This window comes from Crinia signifera, chromosome 11, assembly GCF_055691185.1.
Source record: "Crinia signifera chromosome 11, ASM5569118v1, whole genome shotgun sequence".
Taxonomy (NCBI): Eukaryota; Metazoa; Chordata; class Amphibia; order Anura; family Myobatrachidae; genus Crinia; species Crinia signifera.
This window is the reverse complement of record NC_139227.1, coordinates 76,761,570-76,774,240: the sequence shown is the minus strand read 5'-3', so window position 1 is coordinate 76,774,240 and position 12,671 is coordinate 76,761,570. Positions and strand designations below refer to the sequence as shown.

General features: G+C 43.4%; 1 protein-coding gene across 4 annotated transcripts in view; it reads left to right on the top strand.

The window, feature by feature from the left end:
* The window catches only part of ATG2A (autophagy related 2A), a 141,524-nt gene that overhangs the window by 52,012 nt on the left and 76,841 nt on the right, over window positions 1-12,671 (top strand). For all 4 annotated transcript variants that reach the window (XR_014465701.1, XR_014465700.1, XR_014465699.1 and 1 more), the window contains exons 10-12: window positions 3,680-3,764; window positions 9,798-10,050; window positions 11,751-11,910. Coding sequence is in view for 1 of the 4 variants with exons in the window: in XM_083165116.1 (XP_083021242.1) it covers window positions 3,680-3,764; window positions 9,798-10,050; window positions 11,751-11,910 (498 nt within the window). In the remaining 3 variants the exon portion in view is untranslated. The remainder of the gene's footprint in view (window positions 1-3,679; window positions 3,765-9,797; window positions 10,051-11,750; window positions 11,911-12,671) is intronic.

Sequence of the window (12,671 nt, the reverse complement as noted above, 5' to 3'; positions counted from 1 at the left end):
GTATCTGTAGGGTGGTCTGAGGTGGCGGTTGGCGGCCGCCTGTTTTGTGTCCGAAATGAACGGTGCCTTAGTCGATCGTGCGGTAGTAGCACCGTTCATTTTTGGTGCACACCCCCGTGTACGCCCATATTTACGCCCATTTTCCCTCATTATTTCGGCCGCTCCCCTCTTCACGCCCCTATGCCGCCCCCAATACCCGTACACTCGCGTACAGGTTTTTTCGCACGTAGAGACCCGTCCGTAAGCGTTGGTGAGTGGTCGCGCCTGCGCATTAGCGAATGTACGCATGCGCAGATCATAAAAAAACCCGGGACGTACGCGTACGGCCCGGCCGCTCCAACCAGAATAAGGCCCAGAGATAGATAACTTGATGAACAGCCAGATAAATAGATAATAGAGGCAGGAGGAGTAAGTAGAACTGCAAATCCAAAATGAAATGCAGTGTGTGTGTGTGTGTGTGTGTGTGTATATAAAATATATATATATATATATATATATATATATATATATACACACACATATATTAGTATTGTAAACTTTGAAGAAGGGGCGTTTGTAGCCCCAAAATGTCAGTATTTCATGCACATTAAAATTTGATTGTTACCAAGTCCGCTGGAGTGCCTCTACCTGTTCTTGTACCCTCTCTCTCTCTCTCTCTCTCTCTCTCTCTCTCTCTCTCTCTCTCTCTCTCTCTCTCTCTCTCTCTCTCTCTCTCTCTCTCTCTCTCTCTCTCTCTCTCTCTCTCTCTCTCTCTCTCTCTCTCTCTCTCTCTCTCTCTCTTTTTATATATGTATATAATCAAAGTTTTATATAGGTGCGCTGACACCTGTAGTCCTTTTTAAAAGAGCACTGATCCCCAGTGTCCTGGATACACACTAGTCCATACAATTTCTTGGACTGCAGTGATCCAGATTCCCACGGGGTCTTTTACCACATCTCCATCTGATAGTGTATTATCGTTTTATTAAAAATGTGTACTTCAATTTTTTAAAACACTTTTGCAGACAGTAGTGCCCGTACCGAGTTAATCCTCCGGTGTGGGCTGGCTACCACAAGAAAAGTAAACCACTGGCAAAACAGCATGCGTAGAAAGACTCACGGGACCCACAAGATCTTCTTCGGTTCTCCCGAGTAACCGCAGCTAGGCGCTCCAGACGCACACACGGCCGTCAGCTCTGTATCCAGCAGCGTCTCCAGCAGCAGAGTTGCGTCACACAAGCCACGCCCCTATGAGTTTCGTCATAGGACTTCGTCAGTGGGGTATATATAGGTATATATATATTAGGATATGCCCGGCACTCCTTGCTGCTTACAGTTTAAGTGCCCGGTGCCTCATCCCACAAGTACAGGTCCTTGGTACATGCAGTCAGGTCAGTAAAATGACCGTCACTCCGGGACTCCAATTTTAAAGTAAAGTGCTGTGCTTTTTAATCACCTGAAGAAATCAGCCCTGAAGAAAAGGTAGTTAAACCAGTGCTAAGTATTAAAACCAACAATTTTTTTTAATGCACCATGAAGCACATCTTCCCATGTGTATATATGTACGTGTGTGTGTGTGTGTGTCTGATAGCCAACGTTTCAGGGTTTTCCTGGTCTTGATAAAAGGGTTAAACACCCTGAAATGTTGGCTATCACTTCACTGTCGTGCTGTTACTTTATTTGACATACTCCGAGTGACATCCATCCTGGTTCTGTGCAGTACTTTCTGGATGAGCACCGGAGAAAAGTTGATACCCTGTTTGGGAGATATATATATATATATATATATATATATATATATATATATATATATATATATATATATATTCTACTCTACCACTCCATCATCTGCTGCAGGACTATATGTATACTGTACTCTGCCACTCCATCATCTGCTGCAGGACTACATGTATACTGTACTCTGCCGCTCCATCATCTGCTGCAGGACTATATGTATACTGCACTCTGTCGCTCAGTCATCTGCAGGACTATATGTATACTGTACTCTGCCGCTCCGTCATCTGCAGGACTATATGTATACTGTACTCTGCCGCTCCGTCATCTGCAGGAATATATGTATACTGCACTCTGCCGCTCCATCATCTGCTGGAATATGTGTATTACTAGGCAAAACCCTAAAGCTTGGGTCTCATTGGGCGATATATATTGGCCAAACCAGAGTGAATGGCCATTTTATTGCAAGCCCGCAAGCGTTGTATATACCCAATATGACTGTGAACTACTTCATTCGTAAACTTATCGCATCAGCTGTGCAGCACAGCCGATGACCGATAGATATATAGGCGCATCAGGGTGTGTGTGTGTGTGTGTGTGTGTGTACGGGCGGCCCGCTGACATGAGCATATAAACGATATACTTGCTCCAGGAGCTAACCAGCTGGGTATCCTGACCGTCACATCAAGCAGCCGATAGGTGAATGTGTCCTCTTGTCTTAACTGCCCTCCCTGATGGTGGTTTCACAGACATGTCTGTGTGGAGGGTACCAAGCGTTGCATTTACCCACTTTCTCCACAGAACAGGAACCCTGTGTAAATGTTTTCAATTATCCTGGTTATTTAATATGGATAATGGAAGAAGGACATGAGCATATAAACGATATACTGTGCATTTACTGCAAGATCGTGACTATGTAACCGACTACTATGACAACAAAGTGAACATAATGGCCCTCTTTCTGATCAACTTTATATTCATCCGGGATTTTTCCACTTCCTGCGCATGTGTCTCAGGCCTGCATGTACATCTTTTCGGAGATGCGCAAATCTCGGCCACTTGACTGCAGATGGAAAATGGGTGGCAACAGTGCAAACACGCTCCTAGGTGTGTCCATGCAAGCAGGGCTACTATTGCATAGGTATTCTAGATGCCAAATTCAGACGGATCTTTGCACCTAGAATGGACATGCGGTGCCTGATGATTCCCTTACCTCCTTCAAGCGCTCCCTCAAAACCCACTTTTTTCGACTAGCCTATCCCTCCTCCTAACCTCTTTTGATCCTCCTATCCTGCCTCCGTTCCCCTCCGTTCCTACTTATCCTATTGTTTTTCGTTCGTCCACCCACCTATTTTTAGTATGTTAACTCTTATGAGTAGGGTCCTCCTTCCTCACGTACTCACCCTACCTCTTTACCTCACCTGTGCTCCTGCCCTGTTCTTCCCTTCCTCTACTTCAATTTTGACACCTACTTCTGAACTGATGCTGATTTTAGTTCTACCAGCTATACCCCTATTTATACTGTATTTTTCAACACACCCTGTACGTTACCTTGTAATTTGTTTTTTGTTTGCTACGGCGCTGCGGACACTTTGCGGCGCCCTATAAATAAACGTACTACTACTGATGCACACTCTATAATAATAAGCTCTGCTATCTCATATAGATCAATGAATTGGAATATTTATTGGCCAAGAAATACTAGCCCACAACCGCGTCAAGGTAACCTCAAATTTTCTGGTGGGTCCCTAATACAAGCACTAATTATACTTTCTAGTATAGTCTCATTAGCATTCAGAATGCAGCTGTATGAATTGTCCGTTGCATAATGAGAAGCAGCGATGTCTCAGTCCTTTATCCAGATCTACTACATGATATCGGAGTGACATTATTTTTCTGATGCTGCATTAAATATCTACATAAATTGGGGTATTTTACTCAGTTTACCTATTTCCTCTTCTTTCAGTTAATGCTGAGCAGCCCTAGACGATATGGAAATTCACCATTTTCTGCCACTATCCCACCAATGCAAAGCCTCCACAAAATACAAGGTGAGATTTAATGGATCCTATACTCTTTTATTGTGTTTTTTTTTCACAGGGTGACCATTGGTAATGGCATCACACCGCAGTGATTGGTTATTATTAGGACATTTGGAATGAGACCTGTTTCTGTTTGATGCAGTTCTCACCAGAAGTATTATTAGTCTACACCAGAAATGTAATTGCACAGTATAATCTGTTATGAGTGAGCTGCAGACAGATCTTTATCATTTTAAATCAATTGGTATTAGTCTTGAAGGGTCAGATACCCCATGCGGTTCCGCATACCTTAACCCGACCTCCTGCTTGTGAAGTAGTAAAGTATATGATTGGTCAGTAAGAAGAACATGACTTCTATTATGGACACATATAAAAGGGTAGTAAGTAATACTGAAAGATATTTTTAAAACTCCTTGTTTTGTGCAGGTAAGTTGGCAGCATGCTGATGCTATTTTATTACAGGTTGAGTATCCCTTATCCAAAATGCTCGGGATCCGAAGAATTTTGGATAACGGATTAATTCGTATAGCAGAATATTTTTATATTTTAATGAGCTATCTTGCATTTATGTTGTATAAACACATCAAACACACACAAATATATTTTATTTTGGCATGAAACAAGGTTTCAAATAAAGTTTGTGTATTATCTCAGGAACTGATCTTGAATGCCAAACAATCATTTTCTTGCACAAATTTAGTGCCAGTTACATATCTTGTCCCCAGTAGTGCCAGATACATATCATGTCCCCAGTAGTGCCAGTTTCATATCATGTCCCCAGTAGTGCCAGTTTCATATCATGTCCCCAGTAGTGCCAGTTTCATATCATGTCCCCAGTAGTGCCAGTTTCATATCATGTCCCCAGTAGTGCCAGTTACATATCATGTCCCCAGTAGTGCCAGTTTCATATCATGTCCCCAGTAGTGCCAGTTTCATATCATGTCCCCAGTAGTGCCAGTTTCATATCATGTCCCCAGTAGTGCCAGTTTCATATCATGTCCCCAGTAGTGCCAGTTTCATATCATGTTCCCAGTAGTGCCAGTTACATATCATGTCCCCAGTAGTGCCAGTTACATATCATGTCCCCAGTAGTGCCAGTTACATATCTTGTCCCCAGTAGTGCCAGCTACATATCATGACCCCAGTAGTGCCAGTTACATATCATGTCCCCAGTAGTGCCAGTTACATATCATGTCCCCAGTAGTGCCAGTTACATATCATGTCCCCAGTAGTGCCAGTTACATATCATGTCCCCAGTAGTGCCAGTTACATATCATGACCCCAGTAGTGCCAGTTACATATCTTGTCCCCAGTAGTGCCAGCTACATATCATGACCCCAGTAGTGCCAGTTTCATATCATGTCCCCAGTAGTGCCAGTTACATATCATGTCCCCAGTAGTGCCAGTTACATATCATGTCCCCAGTAGTGCCAGTTACATATCATGTCCCCAGTAGTGCCAGTTACATATCATGTCCCCAGTAGTGCCAGTTTCATATCATGTCCCCAGTAGTGCCAGTTTCATATCATGTCCCCAGTAGTGCCAGTTTCATATCATGTCCCCAGTAGTGCCAGTTTCATATCATGTCCCCAGTAGTGCCAGTTTCATATCATGTTCCCAGTAGTGCCAGTTTCATATCATGTTCCCAGTAGTGTCAGTTACATATCATGACCCCAGTAGTGCCAGTTACATATCTTGTCCCCAGTAGTGCCAGCTACATATCTTGTCCCCAGTAGTGCCAGCTACATATCATGACCCCAGTAGTGCCAGTTACATATCATGTCCCCAGTAGTGCCAGTTACATATCATGTCCCCAGTAGTGCCAGTTACATATCATGTCCCCAGTAGTGCCAGTTACATATCATGTCCCCAGTAGTGCCAGTTACATATCATGTCCCCAGTAGTGCCAGTTTCATATCATGTCCCCAGTAGTGCCAGTTTCATATCATGTCCCCAGTAGTGCCAGTTACATATCATGTCCCCAGTAGTGCCAGTTACATATCATGACCCCAGTAGTGCCAGTTACATATCTTGTCCCCAGTAGTGCCAGCTACATATCATGACCCCAGTAGTGCCAGTTACATATCATGTCCCCAGTAGTGCCAGTTACATATCATGTCCCCAGTAGTGCCAGTTTCATATCATGTCCCCAGTAGTGCCAGTTTCATATCATGTCCCCAGTAGTGCCAGTTTCATATCATGTCCCCAGTAGTGCCAGTTACATATCATGTCCCCAGTAGTGCCAGTTTCATATCATGTCCCCAGTAGTGCCAGTTTCATATCATGTCCCCAGTAGTGCCAGTTTCATATCATGTCCCCAGTAGTGCCAGTTTCATATCATGTCCCCAGTAGTGCCAGTTTCATATCATGTCCCCAGTAGTGCCAGTTTCATATCATGTCCCCAGTAGTGCCAGTTTCATATCATGTCCCCAGTAGTGCCAGTTTCATATCATGTCCCCAGTAGTGCCAGTTACATATCATGACCCCAGTAGTGCCAGTTACATATCTTGTCCCCAGTAGTGCCAGCTACATATCATGACCCCAGTAGTGCCAGTTACATATCATGTCCCCAGTAGTGCCAGTTACATATCATGTCCCCAGTAGTGCCAGTTACATATCATGTCCCCAGTAGTGCCAGTTACATATCATGACCCCAGTAGTGCCAGTTACATATCTTGTCCCCAGTAGTGCCAGCTACATATCATGACCCCAGTAGTGCCAGTTACATATCATGACCCCAGTAGTGCCAGTTTCATATCATGTCCCCAGTAGTGCCAGTTACATATCATGTCCCCAGTAGTGCCAGTTACATATCATGTCCCCAGTAGTGCCAGTTTCATATCATGTCCCCAGTAGTGCCAGTTTCATATCATGTCCCCAGTAGTGCCAGTTACATATCATGTCCCCAGTAGTGCCAGTTACATATCATGACCCCAGTAGTGCCAGTTACATATCTTGTCCCCAGTAGTGCCAGCTACATATCATGACCCCAGTAGTGCCAGTTACATATCATGACCCCAGTAGTGCCAGTTACATATCATGTCCCCAGTAGTGCCAGTTACATATCATGTCCCCAGTAGTGCCAGTTACATATCATGTCCCCAGTAGTGCCAGTTACATATCTTGTCCCCAGTAGTGCCAGCTACATATCATGACCCCAGTAGTGCCAGTTACATATCATGACCCCAGTAGTGCCAGTTTCATATCATGTCCCCAGTAGTGCCAGTTACATATCATGTCCCCAGTAGTGCCAGTTACATATCATGTCCCCAGTAGTGCCAGTTACATATCATGTCCCCAGTAGTGCCAGTTACATATCATGTCCCCAGTAGTGCCAGTTACATATCATGTCCCCAGTAGTGCCAGTTACATATCATGTCCCCAGTAGTGCCAGTTACATATCATGTCCCCAGTAGTGCCAGTTACATATCATGTCCCCAGTAGTGCCAGTTTCATATCATGTCCCCAGTAGTGCCAGTTTCATATCATGTCCCCAGTAGTGCCAGTTTCATATCATGTCCCCAGTAGTGCCAGTTTCATATCATGTTCCCAGTAGTGCCAGTTTCATATCATGTTCCCAGTAGTGCCAGTTTCATATCTTGTCCCCAGTAGTGCCAGTTTCATATCTTGTCCCCAGTAGTGCCAGTTACATATCTTGTCCCCAGTAGTGCCAGCTACATATCATGACCCCAGTAGTGCCAGTTACATATCATGTCCCCAGTAGTGCCAGTTACATATCATGTCCCCAGTAGTGCCAGTTACATATCATGTCCCCAGTAGTGCCAGTTTCATATCATGTCCCCAGTAGTGCCAGTTTCATATCATGTCCCCAGTAGTGCCAGTTACATATCATGTCCCCAGTAGTGCCAGTTACATATCATGACCCCAGTAGTGCCAGTTACATATCTTGTCCCCAGTAGTGCCAGCTACATATCATGACCCCAGTAGTGCCAGCTACATATCATGACCCCATCATGACCCCAGTAGTGCCAGTTACATATCATGTCCCCAGTAGTGCCAGTTACATATCATGTCCCCAGTAGTGCCAGTTTCATATCATGTCCCCAGTAGTGCCAGTTTCATATCATGTCCCCAGTAGTGCCAGTTTCATATCATGTCCCCAGTAGTGCCAGTTTCATATCATGTCCCCAGTAGTGCCAGTTTCATATCATGTCCCCAGTAGTGCCAGTTTCATATCATGTCCCCAGTAGTGCCAGTTTCATATTATGTCCCCAGTAGTGCCAGTTACATATCATGTTCCCAGTAGTGCCAGTTACATATCTTGTCCCCAGTAGTGCCAGCTACATATCATGACCCCAGTAGTGCCAGTTACATATCATGTCCCCAGTAGTGCCAGTTACATATCATGTCCCCAGTAGTGCCAGTTACATATCATGTCCCCAGTAGTGCCAGTTACATATCATGTCCCCAGTAGTGCCAGTTACATATCATGTCCCCAGTAGTGCCAGTTTCATATCATGTCCCCAGTAGTGCCAGTTTCATATCATGTCCCCAGTAGTGCCAGTTACATATCATGTCCCCAGTAGTGCCAGTTACATATCATGTCCCCAGTAGTGCCAGTTACATATCATGTCCCCAGTAGTGCCAGTTACATATCGTGTCCCCAGTAGTGCTTTTAGCAAAAAAAAACAAAAACAAAAAATATCACGTTCTGGAATGTATGGTTTTCAGAGTTATTTGGATAAGGGATACTCAACCAGTATATCAATTCAGGTTTTCTCTTCCCTAAGAACAAGAAGAACATTTTATAGGACAGGTTTTATTTAACAGCATCACCATTACAATACACCTTGTATAAATCTATATGATTCTGGTGCGGGACCCTGGGCATGTCTCCTGTAGGAAGTTTGTCATATATATGGGGGGCAGTAAGGATGGTGTAATGGTTAGCATTACTGCCTCACAGTGCTGAGGTCATGGGTTCAATTACCACTGTGCAGAGTTTGTATATTCTCCCCGTACTTGCGTGGGTTTCCTCCGGGTACTCCGGTTTCCTCCCACAATCCAAAAATATACTGGTAGGCTAATTGGCTCCCAACAAAATAACCCTAGATTTTGTGTGTGTGTGTGTGTGTGTGTGTGTGTGTGTGTGTGTGTGTGTGTGTGTACATGTGGTAGGGAATATAGTTTGTAAACTCCACTGAGGCAGGGACTGATGTGAATGTTCAAATATTCTCTGTTAAGCGCTGCGGAACACTATATAAGAAACTGTTAATAAATAATATAAATATATTTATTTAAGCCGGTTACACACTAGAATATATTTTACACTAAATTGCCCATAACAACAATTCATTAAGACATAGTCTTAAGTTCGTCCAGTGTGTACTCACTACATCACTAGTGATGCGTGATCCCACGGATAGCTAGCGACATCCCCCATTGTCTGTACATGCCGCTCAATTCTCCCTCCATCGCTGCCGGTATCAGCAAGTGTATGGTGTTCCCGATAGTTGGTCCTGTTGCCACTGGGTACATACATCATGTAGAGTGCACACAGAACATTTGTATTTGTCATGGTGTCATTCATTGTTACTTTTATTTTTTTTTATGATATAATTTTAGCGACAAATAGCTGAAGAAGTCTTCTAGACTGGAACACTACAGGGCGTATGGTTCTTAGCCATTGGAGCTAAAAATTGACATCCACTTCCAGCTGATCTTCCACTTTTGGAAGTATTTGAATGCTATAGGATTTCTAACCTGAGGGAATCTGTAGGTAGATTGGGTGGAGACTTAATGCTCACACATAGGGGATTCCAACTGTCTGAACGTACCAATGGTCGGAATGATGGGCCGTTTCCGACAAAACAGATCCGACTTTAAAAAATTCGGATCTGACCACCTTCAATGTTGTCGTTAACGGCAGTATTGAATAGGTAAGTGATGATATTTCTCCTGTTGGGAAATATTGGCACAGATTTGTTACCCCCTTCCTGGTGTGCTCTTTGTATTAAATGGGGTATTAAACTGCTTTATATATTGTATGTGTAACATCCACTACTACTACTACTTTGGCAGGTAAACAGTCTTCCTCTTCCCCTCTGGAGCCGCTTAAACCTGAGATGCTGATGAAGCTGTCCATCGGTGGCCTTACCATCACTGTGCCCCACATTTCTCCTGAAGCCAGTGCCCTGCAGGATCCGGCCTGTCGAGAAGCAGCTGGTCACTTTTTCAAGGAGTTGGGGTATTTCAAAGATGCAGCGTTCAGTGGGCGAGACTTTGGTCATCTCCGAGAGCATTTCCAAAAGGCTTGCCAGCTGAGCAACGTCAGGTAAGAGAATAGCTTGCTGGACAGTTTCACTGCACTGATAACAGAAATGTGCTATATTGTCTGGTTCGTATGTGTATATGAGGCTCATTTAGATTTGGACCTGTTTTTGTCTACTGTGTAACTACAACCTAATGCTCCCCGTCATACGCATTCAGTATGATGACTGGATTCTGACTGCTGGCATCTTGATAGTCAGGTTGCATCACATTCATATAAGTAGTCCCTACATTTAGATGGCCGCATATTTCTAATATTCCAGGTTGTAGTTTCGTTTGGAGAACTGAATAGAATGGATGGGAATAAAGCACATCCTAGTGTGTTTGTTTTACTGTAAAGGTTAAACTGCTACTCTGTACTGTAGTGGCTGGTGAATGTCAATCATCCAGTTTGTGTACCGCAATGTGCTGTGTTAGATGCTTGTAGTCCAGAATAAAGGTACAATATTAGGCGCAGGGCAAATATTTCATGGGTTGTGCAAAATGATTACTTCTGAATGCAGCTCGAAATCAGGCCTTGTACATGTTCAATCTGAAAGTACACAGCAGTTTCCCATATAATTTGGTGGGCACAAAGTCACTCATTTTCACAGAATAACATAGATCTCCTATGGACAAACAGTGATTTGTATTAGCAGAATCATAGTAAAAAATATGCGGTCACTAGAGATGACCAACATTTTCTTTACACTGTCCCACATAATGTAATGTGTACTGCATTTGATTTGATATGGAATGACCCAAAATCAGCTCATTAATTAAATATTTAGGTCTTTAAAATCAAGTATAATTCAAGTTTGGCTGGAGAGGATTGCTGTAAATCCTTTCTGTTCACCCCGCAGAGACTGCCTTTACTAGAGTCACCAATGATCCTTTCTCTGAAAAGTCCCTGCCCATCTTCCTGGACCACTCTGTAGCTTTTGACACTGTTTAACAACCTCTTCTCCTGTACATTCTTCACTTTATTGCCCTTCATGACACCGTCCTCTCCTTATTCACCTCCTACCTTTCCAACCATCACTTCTCTGTTTTCTACATTGACTCCTCCTTACCTTCTCTTCTTATACCCATCAAGAGTCACCGAAGCGTCTGCCCTCTATTCTTTTTTTTTTTTTCTCGTTCCCTTTCCTATCTCCTTTAGGTGTCCAGTGATTTCTCTGCTTTTAACTCGGGCATATCTGAGAACGTTCTCCGGCTCCATCATTTCCAAAACAGAACTCATTTTCTAGAGTCCTTGCAACCTCACCACTCCCTATTTTTGAGTACACTATACTTTTCTTTGTTATACATGTCCGCTGAGAGGAAGTCACATGTAACTCCTCATTCACTCCACACCTTCCATCTCTCACCAAAACTCTTATCTACTCTCTCATTATCTCATCTCGTCATAAATAATATTAATGTAACCTTCCCTAGTCTATCCTGCCTCTCACACATTTTAATCCACCTACAGCAGTGGTTCCCAACCTTGGTACTCAAGTACCGCCAACAGTTCACGTTTTCCAGGTCACCTGGCAGGTGCACAGGTGTACTCATTATTCACAGACCCATTTTAGGAAATTCACAGGTGGAATGCTAATGTGAACTGCTCGGGCAACCTGAGGACTGAGGTTTGGACCACTGACCTACAGAATTCACTTCAATTTCCTTACTCTAACTTGAGCTTTCAGCCTCCATCCGATAAACCTGTGTTTTACACTACAGGGCCACAGCACTTGCAGTTCAGATAGTCTATGAGCAGAAATCTGGTAAAGGGGCACAACAAAGCAGTATTGACCTCAGTTGCGGCATGTTGGAGATTTTGGAATGTCTCTGGCAAGTGGACCAGCCTTCCAGGAAAAGGAAAAATCCAGAATATACAGAGGTACATGGAAACATTTTCTGTGTTGCAAAATATGTGGATTTACTGTCTGAGTGTATGACACTTGAAAAGCATTTAATGTCAAGTTTAAAAATTGCATGCAGGGGACATGATTGTGCATGATATTAGCCAAGAAGGTATTATATAGCCATTACAAATTTGGTTTGTATGCTGTTTGTGTGTATATGTGTAGCATTAATGTTCTTTACTTATGCCTGCTTCCTGCATAAATGCCCTTACAGATCCTCAACTATGTCTGTCGTCCATAAGCTTGTGTCCACCTTCTGTCAATGTCATGCTTGATGTTGACCATGTCAAGGTGTCGACCTAGACATTGTCTACCCTGTGAGCGCATACCGCATAGATTGAGGGGTAGATTTATTAAGCTCGGTGAAGTGATAAACTGTCTGGTTTTTTTCACCGGCCAATCAGCTCCTACCTGTCAAGTTACAGGCTTGGTTTGAAATATGACAGGTAGGAGCTGATTGGCCAGTGATAAAAACCAGTTTATCACTTCACCGAACTTAATATATCTACCCCTTAGTAACCTGTGCCTCAATTTGTAGATGAGCAGATCCTCGGTGTGCAGTTGGCAGTTTTTGCAGTGCTTATTAAATGCATAGCACGAAGACACATTGATGTCATTTATTGTGTTTAGAATTGTACTGCTTGTATACGTACCCCTTGTGGAATATTAACTTTTAGAACTGACAAGTAATTAGTGTTGCATTTTCTGAGTGAGCTCCAAACTATTGTTATTGGTT